The sequence below is a fragment of the Castanea sativa genome, chromosome 12 (assembly GCF_040712315.1).
Source record: "Castanea sativa cultivar Marrone di Chiusa Pesio chromosome 12, ASM4071231v1".
Lineage (NCBI taxonomy): Eukaryota > Viridiplantae > Streptophyta > Magnoliopsida > Fagales > Fagaceae > Castanea > Castanea sativa.
Genome location: NC_134024.1, coordinates 40,492,817 through 40,511,259, shown reverse-complemented (window position 1 = coordinate 40,511,259; position 18,443 = coordinate 40,492,817). Strand labels below are relative to the sequence as shown.

The following is an 18,443-nucleotide window of genomic DNA, read 5'->3' as shown; positions in this document are numbered from 1 at the left end:
ACTTTTACAAGAGATTTATCAATAAGAACCCCTAATGGTAAGGGCCAAGATAATCCAGTATTTCTACATGATTTTCATGTATTCTTCCATTGTTTTCTATAATCATGATCATGTTAGAGGCAAGCATTCAGTTGTTCATTATAACTTAGTGTTTTCAATAAAGTTAATAACTCAATTATTATATAAATAAAGTAGGAGTTCAAGTGTTCAAATTTTGACCGAAAATTATTCAACTAGATAAGAATTTTTAATTCTTTTTAGAAAGGTAGATAATCTTGATTGACTAATATGACATCTGCAAGCAAAGTTCTAAAAGATACATGGAACTAATTCTCTCCAAAAAACTTCGATTTTTTTATTTTTATTTTTATATCAATTTGAACATGACAACTAATTTTTGTAGTGTAATATAGTTTATGAGAAGACATTACTTCTAAGAATACTAACAGAGAGAAATCCCAAGGCTTGCAGGCTTGTCTTGCAGCTTCGACAATCCTTGCTCTTTCACACAAATACAAAACAGCTGCTTTCATAGAAATATAGAATCCTTAACGGCGCAGCTGAAACAACAGCCATGACCATACATCTATCTCTATTTTTACAGAAAAAAAAAAAAAATTGAATCCCCTCTCCATTTCAGGATTGGTTGCCATTTGGAAGACTCCTCTATAAACGTCTGGACTAATTTTTCCACTGTCAAGGCTTTAATCTGAACTGTTAGCTAACCTGCACATAGAAATCAAACGATTACTTCTTCTTCTTTTTTGATAAATAAAGGCAGCAATGCTGCTCCACAAAGCAATGGAATATGAGACCACTCATCGACGGAGGATCTCCACCAATGAAGGAAGAGGACCATCAACATCAACAAGCATTTATATGTGACATTAACAGAAATCAAACTATTACTATACACGACCACATTAGTTATGGACAGATCTAACCAAACTAGATTTCTAGATGACAAGAAGAAATAAGAAAGCATTTTAATAGTTCCAAACAAATAATACCCCTTTTTCATACTTCAAATTAAAGCAAGCCAAATTATATGTAAAGGACAAGAAGGAAAAATATAAGAATTAGAATTCTAGTTTATTCATTTTGAATTACCTGTCAATTTGTCATACCTTTTCTTACCAATCAGCTTGTGCTTATGGAATTCTAAATTGAGGACAACCCATATGCATAATTTTGAATGGAAAACATGGGACAAAACAATAAATTAATAATACCTTAGGCAGTAAAAGCTTTCCATTTTTGATCTTTACTTGCTTTCCAGCACATGATTTCTACTGCCTTTAAAACACCAACAAAAACCTTTTCTTGCCATTCCTTTTTTGGTAAATTGAAACAAAGGTGTCAAAATAGCACAATAAGAAAAGAGTAGGAGTTCTCTGTTTGTTATCCAAACTAATGTTCATAAAGACTTAGGGGCAATGGTTGCTAGAGATCAAGGCTCTGCCAAAACGTCCGTCTACCTGTCAATCCCAAACATTTGCAAATTGCTGAATGTCCATCACCACAGCCTCTCTATCAGGTAACTCTGCCACCTCTTTGTTGCTTCTAAGAATACTAACAAAGAGAAATCCCAAAGCTGAATCTTCAACAATCCTTCATAAAAAAAGCCAATAAAGCTGTTGTCACAATAGAATCTTTAAGAACCCAGCTAAAACAACCAGCCACAGATGTGGACCTCTATTTTTACAAAAGGAAACTGGATTTCCTTTCCTTCTCTTACCCTTGTAGCTCTCATCCAACATGGTTGGTTGCCAGTTGGAACACTCTCTAAAGGTGTGGACTTGCTTATCCTGCTGCTGTGGAGGCTTTTCTTTGTTTTTGAACTGTTAGTTACCAATGACAACAAAAAGTAATTTACAATACTTTGACCACAATATTGGCAGACAAAGGTTCTTTATTCACTGTTGCCTTGCTCCTATAAGTCCAAATAGACCATAAATTAGAGACAAAAGACAAAAAAAAGTACTTTAAGTTCTAACAATGGCCCCTGATGCCCTTCATACAGCTCTTCATCCAAGCCTGAATCAAGTAATGCTGAATGAAATCCATTCTAATGGACAGATCAAACAAGCTAGATTTCTCTACATGACAAGGGGGGTAAAAATCTGGTCTAAGCTTTCAGCTTCTTGGACACAAAGGACATAAGTCCTCGGATGCCTTCTCAATTAAGGTTGTGCCAGTAAGATCAATAAAAGACCTACCAGCTTGGTTTCTACAATTCCTGGTATGCAACATCCATTTTCCTTTTTCAACAAAATAAGACCCATACTTGGAATGAGGCTTTATGAGCTTGTGAGCAACACAAACAGGAATTAGGAAAATTCTCTCAGCATCATTATGGCTATAGAGTTTTCAAACGAATATAGAATTCCCTCCGAAAGTATCTTTGACTAGGACAATTGCCACAACTTTCAGAGAACCCAAGCAATTTCATTGAACATCCCTTTGGGGAAATCCAATAAAATTGGAACCATATGCATATAATTGGATATTTATAAAGGTGTAGCATCAATTCAATAAAAATGTAACAGGGGGAAACACAAAAGAAAAGAAAGAAAAATATAACCAACAAAATACAGAGGAAAAAGATTTGTCAAATTTAGATGAGATTCAGATAATATGCAGGTCTCACCCATGCCTTTGCAGAAGCGTCACATGGGATGATCAGGTCTAAGATGTTTTTTCTAAGGTCATTTAGAAATATTACTATTCAATACTATCTATTATTCAGTATTTGTTTTTTGGAAGAAAACAACATGAGATAGAACAATAAAGTAGAATGTTTGGCAACCAAAACCTACCAATTTTGATGTTTACTTGTTTTAAGCAGATATATTCTTCTGCATTTAAAAGGAATTTCTTGCCATTCTTTGTTCATTATAGTCAAACAGCTAGGAGTCTCATTGACAACTCTAATCAAACATAAGGTGGGCAATCCATTAATAAATGTACACTGAAGAGAAAATGATAATGCAATGACTTACATGTAATTTCTTAGCTCTTCACCACATTCCTTGTACTGACTTCACTCCTCACAATATTTAACATGGGCCATAAATTCAGGGACTCTTTCAAGCCCTCATAAGGAATGATGCTGTTGTTGCTACACTGAACTACATTACGGTTGAGATCTTCAATGTCTTTCTTGTATACCACACGCAACCCGCATTTCTTCACAAAGCTTGAATCACTGCCGCTAATTTTAATTCCAATCTCACGGAATCCATTAGCATCATATTCCCACAATGATTTTTCATCCTTCTCCAAGATGTATTGAGGAAGCACATACGACAGCCAAATATGATTCGATAAAGCAACAATTCTATCGCTGATGCCTACTTTCAAAATATCTTTTCTTTGCCTTACATCCATATCTTTTCCATTGGCACTCAAGTTGTAGGAAACTGGGTTGTGATGAATTTGATGATGTGGAAGAGGACAAAATACAATGCAAACAGCAATCCCAATCCAATCATTACACAAATGAGAAAAAGGTTCCATTATATTCACTTCATTCCCCATACATTGATGGCTAAACCACTCTGGAATTTCACTTCCAGGAAAAACAACATCATATTTTTCCCCAAAATAGTTAGGAGAGAGTCCCTGAAACATACAAAGCATGACCCTTAGAGAGAGAGAGAGAGAGAGAGAGAGAGAGAGAGAGAGAGAGAGAGAGAGAGAGAGAGAGAGAGAGAGACCTGAGTGGACTTTTTAATCACTGAAAAAAACAAGTCAATAAATTGTTGATTGCCAGTCAGTTTGCTGCAATTTGAAAGTAAGAGTTTTGGCTCAAATGAAGAATTTGGTCTCAACAGTTCTGGTACCGTTTCCAATGAGGAGCAACCAAATCCAACAATATAACCTATATTTAAAGGAAGCTTTGGAAAGGATTGAAGACTCGTGCAATTATTCACTTTCAATTTTTTCAGAATAGATAGTTGAGCAATGCTTTCCGGAAGACAGCCAAAATTATTTCCACTTAGATCTAACTGTTGTAAAGAGAATAAGCAGGCAATATCATTGGGGATTTCCTTGAGATTGCAATTGCTTAAATTCAATTCCCTCAAAGAAGACAAACCAAATAGAGAAGACAATAGCAAGCCCATGGATTCGGAACTTCTCGACATTGGATTAAAAGGGAGAAGCTGAAATCCACCAAAAGCTATTTTTTTAAAAGTTTCAAAAATAGCACTAGAAGAAGGCATCTGTCCGTTCACATCAACACTTTCACCACGCCCCAAGTTCTCTAGTAGTTTTGAGCAGCCGCAAAGATTGAGATCTTTAAGCCACGTCATATTAAAAAATGTGCTAGGAAGAGACATAAGATTTTTACAATCCCTTACATTCAATGAAGCAAGGCCACTCAAATTCCCAATTGATGTGGGTAGTTTTGTAATAGCAGTGCCATCAAAGTGAAGCTCTGTTACACGTCCCATATTCTCTCCAAATTCTGGAATTGTTTTTATTTTTGAGCAATCAGAAAGAATAAGGATCTTTAGAGACTCTATCTCAAATTTTCTTGGAAGACTTTTGAGATTTTTACAACCTTTTAGATTAAGAACAGTAAGCTTTTTCAACATCTCCCAATACTGTAAAAAGCCATAAACAAAATAATTTTTAGCTTCAAAAATCTTATAGTTTAATGAAACTATTGAAAGAAAAATTGTAGAAGGGTAATTATTACCTTTGTGTCTGTCCAAAGTCGTTCAATGTTGCTAAAACACAGGTGAAGTTCAATCAACTTATTTGGTAGGAAACTTGTTGGCAAATTTTTTGAAGGGTATCCACGCCAATTAAGAAATCTTAAGTCATTAGGAAGACATTTGGGATCATACATGAGCTGAGAATCTTCAATTATGAGGAGTTTCAAACGATTCATCTTTGAAAATGATTCACAATTCCAGTGTGCCCCTTTTGTTCTTAGAAACGTTAAGACGATGCCTTGAATTGCTTCTGTTCCCTAATAATCATTAACAAAGTGGATTAGTGAATTGTAAAATGTATAATTACCAAAACTACTTTATGTTAAACTATGTTGAATTAATTAGGTATATTCTTGGGTTCTATCAATAAGCTCTTACCGTATTATTTGTCAACACATTGTCAATATCTTTATACAACCACAATCTACTACGCTTCTCAGGTTGGTCTTTTGGGCACTCTTTACGGACTATATCTTGACCCATTTCTTGGAGTAAATCATGCATCCACAATTGATTGTCTTCCAACTTGATGAGGGATTTTTCAACAAGAGTACTTAATCCAATTTTAGGGTAAAGCTCAAGACAATCTAATATTGGAATAACAGTTTCTTGATTTTTATGATTAAAGAAGCATGCAATATTCAAGAAAATTTCCTGCTCTGTTTCATGTAGTCCATCAAAACTTATTTGAAGTACATTGAAAATTTTTCTTTCAAGAAATTCTCTAAGTCTATCTAATACACTTTTCCATTCAGAAGTACTTTTTCCGTTCAGAAGGGAACCCAAAACCTCAATGGCTAAAGGAAGGCCATTAGCATAATGTACAAAGGCTTGAGATAGCTCTAGATAATCTTTAGCAGGATGCTCTTTGTCAAAAGCTTTTGAATTAAAAAGATGAAAAGCTTCATCATTACTCAATACTTCAGCCTCATATATTCCATCTACTTTTTGTGTCTTTAGCAACTTCACATCTCTTGTTGTTATGATAACTCTACTACCTGGACCTAACCAATCATGCTTTGCACCTAATTTGTTCAACTGGTCTAATTCATTTACATCATCAATAATGAGAAGAATCTTTTTGTGACGTAACCTATTCTTGATCATGTAAACTCCATTATCAACATCTCTTACATTCACGTCTCTTAGAATCAAAAGATCCTTCAAAAGTTTTTGTTGTAACTGAAGTATGCCATATTTTTTGCAAACTTCCCTGACATCAGCAACAAAACTACATGCTTCAAATTGATTAGAAATCATACTGTAAACAACTCTTGCTAGAGTTGTTTTACCCATTCCTCCTGTTCCCCTAATTCCTATAATGCGAACACCATTTGACTCTAGAGCTAAGTGTGACATCAATTTCTCAACTCTGGAACTTGTTCCTACTAGTCCCTCGGTAGCTACAAAGAATGTATAACTCGGTTTATTTATTATCTCTTTCACAATATTGTCAATAACTTCTGCTTCGGGCCTACAATGAGGAGGGAATAATAAATAGTGAGTTTGAACCTCCCATGAAAAGACCCAAATTAGAAAATTTTGCAGATATATAGCATTTAGTATAGTTGATTAAGACTGAAATCCCAACAAATAAATGTATATACAACTTATAATGCAAAATCTGAATGTATCATTTTAGTTTAGTTTCATTCCTTAAGAAACCTAGGTTTAATTTGAGACATATGCACTATATACTCAATATTATAAATCTGAATATTAGCTGGATTAAAAAAAAAAAATCTTATTTCATGCTACCTATGTTTCCATGTTCGGATGGGTTTGGAATCTGATAAGTTTTTGACCTAGGATAGTATAAGCAACACCAGGAATTTTTCCCCATTGTCAACAAAAAAAAAAAAAAAAAAAAAAAAGAAGAAGAAAGAAAGAAAGAAAGAAATTTTGAATGTAAGATTTGCTTTTATAACACAATGTGTTCTCTTAAAACAAAAGTTACTTAGGGTTCTACTTAGTTTAATTGGTAAAGTTTATTATCGTCAAATAAGAGATCTTGGGTTTGCTCCCTGTTTACCCCCAAAACCAAATGGTGTCTTAGTATGATGATAAAAAAAAATCATTAGGAGGAAATGTCATATATTAAAAATATATACAAATAAATAAATAAAAACAAAGGTCTCTTTGTGTTCCATTGCATTTAATCGAGTTAAATATTGCCCATATGGAAATAATAAATGTCTTATAAAATGTTGAAAAGGTGAAGAACAACTTTGGCTGAAATGATAACTTGTATTTCTTTATCTTTATGACAATTGGGACTTGGGAGTGTAGTTATTTTTTTCTCACAATTGTTAGTGGGATTTTTTGTGAGTAATGCTATGTTCACAATATTTCATAACAAATTTTAGGTGGGAAGTTATTACTCGTTCTAATCTAAGCCCACCACTAAAATAAAGGCAACTAGTTGCAACTTGTTGCCGAGGATATATTGTGAAATTGTTGTTGTGAATGTAACATTTCATTTTCTTTTGGTTAGTATTGCCCTTGAATGTAGGCATAGATTTTATCAAATTATGTTAACATTTGTGTCTAGTATTGCTTACCTTTTTATTTACATGTTTTTCACAACAAATTAGTATTCGAAGTAGAACTTCTACTATTACAACAAGTAACTTATAATGAGTTTACCCAGATTTTTTTTTGACAGCTCTATTTCCACATATAAGTTTGACAATTTTCTCTCTCTCTCTCTCTCTCTCTCTCTCTCTTTGAGAATATGATATTAAGTAGAGCAGCCATAAGAATTTGTAATTGCTTGAGCAACTGTTTCAAATTATTCATGCAATAAAAAATTGTACATGAAGCAAGTATTTTAGTTAATCTTTTCAAGGTTCATCTTTTCAGGGCTCCACAAAGTCCAAGTGCATCTCAAATTATTGATGCATAAAATATGTTCAGTTTTACATATACTATTGGTGCGCACTAGCAGAAGTTCATTAAAAGTTATAAATGTTATGGAGGAAAATATTTCACTTATATGTTAAAAGTTTTGTAGCTCAATCAACAACTCTTGATGTTTCCAATAAAAACATTTAGGGTTCAAATCTCCTCTCTACCACAGTAACTTTTGAACTATGAAAACATAAACATTTCACTTTTATCATTAAATTGAATAATAAATAGGTAACAAAAATAAGATAAAAGAAATTTAAATTACATTGGGAAAATTGAATGTATTTAAGTAAGAGAAAGGAATGGAAAAGAATGGAATGGAATGGAATTAAGTAACCTTAATTGGATGTTTTAAAATAAAGAAATGGAAAAGAATGGAACGTAAGTAATCTTGTTTGGGGGTAACATGAAGGGAATGGAATGAAATCATTTTATGACAATATTACTATTAGACCTCCAATTTTAAAATAAAGGGTTGAATATATTGGGGTATTTTTGGAGTTTTAGTAAAAAATTTATTAAATCTAATTCTATTCCCTCCCATTTCTCCCAATTTCGAGGGGAATGAAAATTTGAGGTTTTAAGGAACTAGAGAAGAATGAGTGTTCCCTCCTACTTATTCTATTCCCTCCTACTTAAACTTTCAAACAAGGGAATGGAAGTTCATTTCCTGTATTAAATTAAAACTCCCAAATAAGGGAATGAAAGAATATTCTAAAATTATTATTTTCATTCATTTTCATTTTATTCCCTCCTCCCAAACGAGGCCTTAACGACACAAACTTTTTTTTTTTGAGAGAAAGTTTACGACATAAACTTAAAAACTATGATATATAGATGATTAAAGTAACTTGAAATTCTTTGAACTTTTAATAGTATAATTTAAAATAGTATTTAAACGTGTTGAAAATTTGATAATAAAGTTTATTTTAAACCAATATTTATGAATAACTTTAATATACTTATTATAGAAAGTCATATAACATAAGCACTTTGAGCGACATATTAGGCTCTTATGTAGTGAGCCACAAGGAACATATACAATGCGTATAATAATTAACACAACTTAAAAAAAAAAAAAAATCTGTGGCTATTTTATTTTTCATAATGTGGCTATTTTATTAAAGAAATTTTATTTGGCTAAATTAAGGCCCTCACAACTATGTTTATAATTTTAATCAATTCAAATTTAAAGCTCTTTTTTAAATAGAATTTTATTTTGACTAATTATAATAACGGTGTTTAATTCTATTGCTACTTTATTTGTAATGGTTAGGTTTTACATTTGTGTTGGCTAATTCCCTTGTTAAGTTTAATAAGTGTTAGGGAGAGTTGTATTTAAATAGTTTGCTTAGTATCAAGTGAAGGAGTAACATTGAAGAAATCAAGCATGAGAAGACTCGTTCGAGTAAACTTCATACAAAAAGTTTACAAACCCTCAGCTTGACATTCTATTGACCCAAACTTAAACAAGTTTTCTCGATTGTGATTTTAGTAAGAAGTTAACTATCTTTTCTAGTCTAACAACTTAACCTAATTTTTCAATATAATGTTACTCCTTGACCTAGAAAACTATTTAAAGGGAGCCTTCTTTCACTAAGCCTATACAAAAAATCCTTCCCCATGCTTTTACAACCTTTAGCCTAATTTGATTTATTGCAAAACCACAAAAGTTGTTAAGCATACTAGTGTGTTCATTAGTTTTTCCATCCAAATGCTTCTTTAGAGCATCAAAGTTCTGATAATTGAAAACAACTTCATTCGTTGAGAAGCTTTTTAGAGGAATTCTAGAGTTTTGCAGCAACGACAATGGGAGGTGAATTGGCTTTTTATTTATTTTATTTTATTTTTACTTCATCATCAAATTTGTGTGATTTTTACCATTTTCATTGCTTTTAGATTTTGGTGATACTTGTAGCGGTTGTACACAGTAGCAGAGTCAGAAAATTTTTTCAAGGGGGCTAAGCTAAATATATATATATATATATATATATATATATATATATATATATATATAATAATAATAATAATAAAAAATCCAAATAATAACATACACACACATATTTATTTATTTATTGCTTATACATGAAATGTTTGTAATTTTGATTTAACATATGATATTTTCTTACATTAATAAAAATATTCACATCAAATAAGTGTTTTTACTTTTTACATCTTTGCAACAGATCAATTTTTTAACTCTGAACTTATATGAAATTTGATCACGGTCAACATGTTAATCCATTGTCCATTGTTTACGCTATTGGGTTCTAAAATCATATTGTTTAGTAATTATGTTTAGTATTATTCTATAAATTTTTTTTAAAAAAAACTCTTTTATTATTCTTATTTTTTTTCTCCCACCTTCCAAAGATTGAGATTTATTTTGAATCTTCTTATTTAACAATTTTAACCTTATCATATTCTATACTTTAAATTTAAAACTATTTAATGAGATATTTCTTGATAAATTAAAGGATCAAATCATCAAATCTTATTTCCTAAAAAAAAAAAAAAATCAAATCTTACTCTGTTCAAAGTAATATAAATTACCTATCATGTATAATGTGGGCGGATTTAACGTAAAATATATTATAGTCAAAACATCATATTGTATGATGTAATTCATGGTATATATATATAGGAAGAGCTATTTGAAACATTTTTTAAAAAGTCAAACTACTTTACCTATCTTGTGAATGCCACCCGGAGAGATTGGCCACTTCACTCAAAGCGGCTCGCCAAGTTTGCACCTTCTCTGTGTTCCCCTTCAAACGTTTTTCATGCTTAGCAAAAGCTTGTGCAAAAGTTCCCTTCTGATTTCGTACTTCAGATGGGTTCACTTTATAAAATATAGGTAAAACAGTCATTTCCATCTCTTTCATGCATCGAATGATCTCTACAAGTTCATCCAAGCACCATGTCGAAGATGCATAGTTTCTTGAGAGAATAACAATAGCAAATCTCGATTCTTTTATTGCTTTCAATAGTTCTGGTGCAATAGATTTTCCCCTCTCTAGTTTTTCATTGTCTCTAAAGGTAGTAATACTCGAACGTTGCAAAGAAGCATATAGATGGTCAGTAAAACTATTGCGCGTGTCCTCACCTCTGAAACTAAGGAAAACGTCATATATCCAACGTCTTGAAGAAGAAGAAGATGATGATGACAACAGTGAGGCTCCTTGAGTACTCATTGAATCCAATGGAAATATGTTGGTAAATCTTGAACCACAATAAGGATAAAAAATAAATTAGTAAAAAAACAATTTGAAGGATGTGTGTGGAAAGTAAAATAACTAGCTAGGAAAGAAGAATATGATTTAACGTGGGTTTTTTGAGAAAAGAAAATTAAAAGAGATAGATGTGTCTGAAAAGTGAAAATTTACAAATTTAAGGAGTTGCAGCAGTGATTATAAAGCTCAAAAGCTAGCTTGAAATAAAGCAGCCTTCTCTAACCTTTTCTTTTTCTCTTACTAACTAAATTGATTATTCTTGAAAGCAAGTATTTATTTCCCACTAACAAGTTTGAACCCCTTTTTATTTAACTTGGTCTTTTCTTCGAGAAATCTTCCTGGCAAAACAATGACCAAAAAATATTTTTAAATGTAATGATTATTTGTAATATATATATATATACACACAGGATAAACTCAATTACTTTTAACTGAAATGATAAGACTACATCCTTCCTCCACACATCCTGAATAGAATCAGGTAGGGAGTTCTTATTACAACAAACAAATTAAAGGATCTGAGAGAGGCAGCAAATTTAGATAAAGCATTTGCTTCCCTAAAAATGAGAGTTGGGAGAAAAGAACATTTATAAAAAGAAGCTTTGACATCAATTATAAAATGTTTTTACCAATTCAAACTATCTACCATGTCTCTTTTAACTGTAGGAGTTACCAGATCAAGCATGAGGGGATCAGTCTCAAAACCCCTTTTGTTTTTTGAACTTTAATATGTGAAGAACTTAAGTGTGTTCAGCAAATAGACTCTTAATTAGTGTTGCTACTCCCTTACTCTTAGTACAAGAATGCAGGAAGTTCAATATCCTAATGACCCTAGTGGCTACCATCTGTTTGAAAGGAATAAATCGTAGCATATGTTGATAAATCTTGAACCACTAAGTAGTTCCATTGCAATTTCAAATTGAAGTAAAATAAATTAAAAGAGCAAAAAAAAAAAAAAAACCTTCGTTGTGAATAATTTTTTTTTCTAGGAGGGAAGTAGAAGACATGGATGTGTGCAAGAAAAGTAATAACTTACAAATTTGGAGAATTGCAGAAATTGGTTGTTGTGAAGTTCTATAATAACCTCTGGAAACAACGCTTCTGGATACAGTTCTAATTTATAGAACAACTTTTTGCTTTATACTAGAATTTGTTTTTGTTCTTAATTAGGCAATGCTCTCAAAAAAATAATTCCAACCTTTTCTTTTATCTTTACTTATGCTCAAAAGTAGCTTTAACCAGAGTAGTTGTGCAAGTGGCCCTTTCTTTCGCGGAATTGTCCTTGCAAAACAACAACGACAACAATTATTTTTAATCTTTCTTTTTCTTTTTCCTTTGTCAAGATGCTCTCTCTTTCCTCTAGGCATCCTCCAGTCAAAAAGGATGACTGGAAGTTCTCAACTTGATTAAAAATAAATAAATAAAAAAAAGACCCACGAAGACTTCTTTTCTTTTGGCAAAATAGGGTACGCAAGCGGCCATTCCTCTCTTTTAACTGTAGGTATCAGATGAAGCACGAGAGGGGATCAGTTTCCAAACTCACTTTTGTTTTTTAAACATTTGAATATGTCAACTTAATTAAGTGTGCCCAGCAAATTGACTCTTTGTAATTCCAACTTAGTTGTTGTGTCTTGCCTTCTCAAGAATTAATAAGTTTATGGGTTCCGATTCTTCACCTTTTATCGTTTGTTGATTTCCCAATCTTTAGATCTAAGCTTCTAGATTTTTAACGGATAGGATTGTATATATTGGATTTGGATCTTTAATCATGGAAGAACTTTGGTAGATGCGCAATGTAAAAGAAATAACTTGTAGCCAATGAAAAAACAAAGAAGTCATTTAATAGTTCCTAACAAATGAAACCCCTTTGCATGCTTTAAATTAAACCATACCAAATTATATGGGAAGGACATCTAAAGGAAAAATATGAAATTTTGAATAGTTTACTTGCTTTCAGGCAGATGATTTCTTCTGCTTTTTAAAACACCAACAAAACCTTCTTCTTTTTTTTAATACCCATTCTTTGTCCTTTGAAGTCAAAGTAGTGTGGCAATTTATGTTAGTGGGTCTTGTTTGTGATGCGTCGAGGTAAGGGTATTTTAATACATAATTCAATCCTAACTAGAGATGGAACCGTGTGTGGACTAGGGTGAACCTTGTCCCCATTCCTCCTCACTCCCAATTTTTATAAAAAAAAATTCACTACTATATATAAATACAAACACAAAAGTTTTGCAATTGGGCAGAAAATTTTATTCTGGACCCCCCCCCTCTCCAAAAAATTTATAAATTGACCTGAGAAACACCAAAACAAAATTAGGATATCCCTTTTGCTTTCTGGATTTGTGATTTTTGTTTGTTTATTTTTTTGGTTTGTCTAAAGGATTCTCTAATTCTTGGGGCTTTAAACAAACCAAAAGGCCAACATAACAAATCAAAAATCTGGTCTATACAAAATTGATATCAAGAAAACAATCATAAATAATTAAATGTAAAGGGTAATGTGTGTTGGGTACTGTAATTGATCAATATTGAAATCATTGAAATTTTCATTGAAAACACCATAAAATACCAAATACTTTAGTTATAAACCCTTGGCTGAGAGGACCTAGCTAGACTAGTTATTTTTGAATGCCTTTCCTCTGACTTTGCTGTTTTAGGTTCTTTAACGTGGCACATGGGATGAACTTACGCAAGTAATTTACTCCTCATTAAGAAAAGAAAAGAGAAGAAAGAGTAATGTTCCTTTTTAAAAAACTTCTTATTTCTTTGAGAATAAGTACTTTAGTTAAAGTTTGATGACAATTATACTTTAGACATTCAGCGTTGAGGAAAAGAAAATAAAGATTAACTTTTTGGTGACCAGCTATTGGTCCTGTTTATATATATATATATATATATATATATATATATATATATATATATATATATATTTTAATGCGTGTTTATATTGCTTTTTGATAGACTAAAAAATACAACTTTATATTGCTTTCCTTTTTGTCTATTCAAAATAGAGATGTCACCTTGATGTGTCATGCATAAATTCTTATTAGTGGAATATGCAAACTTTATGAGTAATTCATCCTTTAATTAATTTTGTTTAGGCAATGTGCAAATTAGCTGAAGAAAGGGTACAAGCAGTACATAATTACTCAAAAGCAACTTGAAACAACGGGGCATTCTAATCTGTTATTTTTCTCTTACTAGACTAACTATTTATTTTCCCACTAACAATAGAACCCCTTTTTATTTTCCTTTAAAGTAGGTGTGCAAGTCACCCTTTTCTTCCGGGAATTGTCCTAGCAAAAGCAAAACAACGACAACAATTATTTTTAAATGGTAACGTCTTATAGCCAAGTAATTTACTAAAATATAAAAGAAAAAGAAAAAAGAGAAAGTTCCTGGTAACTGGTATAAAGTTTTTTTTATTAAAATTTACATCCAATAAAAAAAGAGAAATGATATGTCCACAACATTGTTACAACATTTTTACAACAAATTTTAAGTGGCAGGTTGTTACTGGTTGTTATTGTTGGGGCAAAAAAGTAATCTTAGTGTTAAGTTCAAATTTGAACCAATAATAACTAACCACCTATGATTTGTTGTGAAAATGTTGTAAAAATGTTGTGGACGTAGCACCTCTCATAAAAAAATATTGAGTGAAGTTGCAGTTTTAGAATATAAATAAGTTTGTTATGTAATTTATTTTTATTTTTATATAAGATAGAAATTATACTCTAACCTAATCTAAGTGTATATGTATGTAAAACTTTCTTTTAGAGACTTGAATCCTAACTTTTGCAATACATATAAAGTATTATCTAACTTAATTAGTGCAATACCCAAGTAATTTACTAATATATAAAAGAAAAAGAAAAAAGAGAAAGTTCCTAGTAACCGGTATAAAGTTTTTTTTTTTTTTGTATACACTTCATTTTGCTTTTTTGAAAACTTTTTTATTTTTTATTTTGGGGAGAAGTACTTTGGTGGAAATTAGATGGAAATCAAATAACACTTTACACATTCTGCGTTCATCAGGAAAAGAGAAAGAAAGATTACTTCCTGTTGGTGGCTTGCAATAAAGTTCCGTTTATATTGCTTTTTGACCGACTTAAAAGTTGTATTCATATGGCTTTCTTTATGTTTTTTCAGAATAGAGACAAGTCAATTTCTCAAAAAAGAAAAAAAAAAAGAATAGAAACAAGTCAGCGTGATCTGTCACGCATAACCACAAAACGTCAAACCCATGTAAAGTTTCTAACATTTTCCTCAGATCATAGCAGGTGGGCTGGATATGTGTCACTGGGTCAACACCGAATAGGCCCACCAAAGTGGCACATGAGATGAACTTATGCAAGAAATGAAAAGAGAAGAAATAGTAAGTTCCTTTTTAAAAAACTTTTTATTACTTTGTGGATAATTACTTTAGTGGAAGTTTGATAACAATTACACATTCTGCATTGAGGAAAAGAAAATAAAGATGAACTTCTTGGTAGGCAGCTATAACTCTTGTTTATATTGTTTTTTGACAAATTATAAAGTTTTATTCCAATTGTTTTCTTTATGTTTATTCAAAATAGAGATGTCATCATAATGTGTCACACATAAATGCTTATCAGCGAAATTTGCAAAAACTTTGTGTAATTCATCCTTTAATTAATTTTGTTTAAGCAGTGTGTAAATTAGCTAAAGAAAGGGTGCAAACTGTACATAATTAATTACTCAAAAGCAGCTTGAAATAACACAGCATTCCAATCTTTTTTCTTTTCTTTTTTTTCTCTTATAATAGAACCCCTTTTTATTTTCCTTCAAACAGAAGTAGGTGTGCAATTCCCCCTTTTCTTCCAGGAATCGTCCTAACAAGACAACGACAACAATTATTTTTAAATGGTAACGATTTTACTTTAATATACATAGAGGAAATTATTTATAACTGAAAAGATAAACCCATTCCCATGTAATTGGTTGATTAAAGGGTTAAGGATTCACGAATCACACCCTCTAACTGTTCTGGGTCAAGTCAACAAATATTTTTTTTTCATTTTTTTTTTTGTGAACATACCATTTCTTTCTTCCAAGCATCTTCCAGTCAAGGATGACCGGAGGTTATCAAATTGATGATAATAATAATAATAATAATAATCTATCTATATATATATATATATATATATATATATATATATATATATATAAAACCGAAACTTTTGATACTCTCACAATTTTTCATGTTAGCACAATATTTAAAATAAAACCAAAATCTTTGAAACTCCCACAATTTTCCACGTCAGCACAATATTTAAAAAATTAAAATTAAAATTAAAAACTCTATTTCACTAAAAAAACAAAACCCTACCTCTCTAAAACTAACGTGATAGATTCAAAATAAAAATAAAAATTAAAAACTCTATTTCACTCAAAAACAAAACCCTACTTCTCTAAAACTAATAATTCTCTCTACCTCTCTAAAACTAATAATTCTCTCTACCTCTCTAAGCTCTTCTTCTCTCTATATCCCCGATAGTGTCTGAAAATACATTCCAAATGCGAAAGTCTACTCAAAGGCACAGAGAGAGGACAAACACCCATGACGGAGCCATAGCTGCTGTTACCCATCAAAGCCATCACAAGATCTCCATTAAGGGTCCGTTTGGATACAGCTTATTGCTGAAAACTAAAAACTGAAAACACTGTACCAAAATAATTTTTAAATGTGTGAATAGTGCCGTGGGTCCCATTTTTAATTTTAAAAAATCTGAAAAGTGAAGTTTGTGGGTTCCGTGAACAGTATACGGGACCCACAAATTTGCTGAAAGTCAACAAAATCGGCTACTGTTCATGCACAGTAGCATGAACAGTAGCCGCTTCTCCTGTGAAACGCGTGAAGCAGAAGGGAAAAAAAAAAAAAAAAAAAACAACGCTGAACGCAGACGCCCTTTTTTCATCCGTATCCAAACTCAGCCTAATTGTCATAACAAGCAGCAGTTACCAATGTTTCAAACTCTAGCCCCAGTTTACACAGGTGAGATGCTCTGTATCCAATTTCTGTCAGTTCTTTTACCAGTGTTGTTGGCATATAATTGGTATTGTCAGTGCTACTGTTGTTAAGCGTTTTTATTTTTTATTTTTTGGCCTGTTAGGAAGTTTTTTATTGGAAATTTGGGATTTATAGGTAGTGCTACTGTTGTTAGTGTTTTTGAATGTATATTGAAAAGAATTGTGGACACGTGAATATGGGGTCATATGTAGTCAAGCAAGGCACCACAAAATTATGGTGGAGCGACTCAACATCTAAGAGACTATTAATAAAATAAAACCAACCAAATTTGGGCTGGTAGTGGCGGAGATGATTTGTACTCCTGTTTACTTTCAAAGAATAGTTGGTTGAATCAAAATCCAAATAATTGGTGTTGGCTAAATTACCAACCCATGAGTTGTATTGAAATTATATATAAACAAACATAAGAAAACTATTAAATTATTAGATAGAAGCTAAGGATAAAACATAATGATGAGACATTTGAATTTAAATAAAATACAATAGTTGGAACCAAATCCATTGCAAGTTTATCTGAAAGTTGTAGAAGCATTTGAATTGGAATTTTGATTTGCAACATGATCTGTAGAGGCAACGTGAGCTGTAGATCAATTATCAAAGACATTTATCTTAACAACGTCTAGAGCTTACAAGTAAATAAGTAATCAAATTCAAATAGCACATTATGCATTTCTGTATAAATAGAGAAATTGTATCCTTGAATCATGTACCCGTACGCTGATCATACTCCACACAGATTGAGTAATGAATTTTGCTTTTGATTTTGGTGAGTGAGTGATTCTACTCTAGGTTCTGATTTTTAGTTTTCTGAAATTTAGCCGCTGTTAATTATTAAACAAAGAGTTAGAGATGGATTTTGAGAAGTATCTTAATTAATGCTTTGTTAGTGCTCTTTGATTCGTCTTTTCTTTTTCTGCTCACAATTTGTATATGGTTTTTTTCCCTAATGAATTTGTATAGCTATTTAATTGATTGGTTTAGAATTGTTATGGTTTCAATGATGTCCAATGGTTATTTGACTTATTTCTAACTATGATGTTGCTAACTAATTGACATATATATATATATATATATATATATATATATATAATCGAAGCCTTTGAAACTTCCACAATTTTTCACGTTAGCATAATATTTAAATAAAATTATTATTTTATTTAAATAAAATTATTTTTTATAGTCCAAACTTAACAAGGAATAAAACTCTATCTCTTGAACAAGTCGATCTTAAACTCAAACTTATCATTATCAATTTTTAAATAAAATTATTTTTGTTTAGTCCAAACTTAATAAAGAGTAAAACTCTATCTCTCTAACAAGTTTTTCTTAAACTCAAACTCTTCATTATCATTTTTTTAAACCAAAATTATTTTTGTTTAATCTAAATTTAATAAGGAGTAAAACTCTACCGAAGCCTCTAAAGCTCTCACAATTTTTCACCTCAGCACAATTTAAATAAAATTATTTTTTAAAACAAAATTACTTTTTTTAATATAAATTTAACAAGGATTAAAACTCTAT

General features: G+C 31.3%; 1 protein-coding gene across 1 annotated transcript; it reads right to left on the bottom strand.

Moving 5' to 3' along the window:
• Positions 1 to 515: 515 nt before the first annotated feature.
• LOC142619585 (TMV resistance protein N-like) lies at positions 516 to 11,976 on the bottom strand. The gene is made up of 10 exons (XM_075792734.1): positions 11,904 to 11,976; positions 11,091 to 11,205; positions 10,323 to 10,856; positions 5,103 to 6,198; positions 4,706 to 4,981; positions 3,720 to 4,610; positions 3,003 to 3,624; positions 1,739 to 1,933; positions 1,233 to 1,611; positions 516 to 726 (listed from the first exon to the last, which is right to left on the bottom strand). The coding sequence occupies exons 3-7, from the start codon at positions 10,826 to 10,828 to the stop codon at positions 3,013 to 3,015; spliced, it is 3,381 nt and encodes a 1,126-aa protein (XP_075648849.1). The 5' UTR covers positions 10,829 to 10,856; positions 11,091 to 11,205; positions 11,904 to 11,976; the 3' UTR covers positions 516 to 726; positions 1,233 to 1,611; positions 1,739 to 1,933; positions 3,003 to 3,012.
• Positions 11,977 to 18,443: the final 6,467 nt, after the last annotated feature.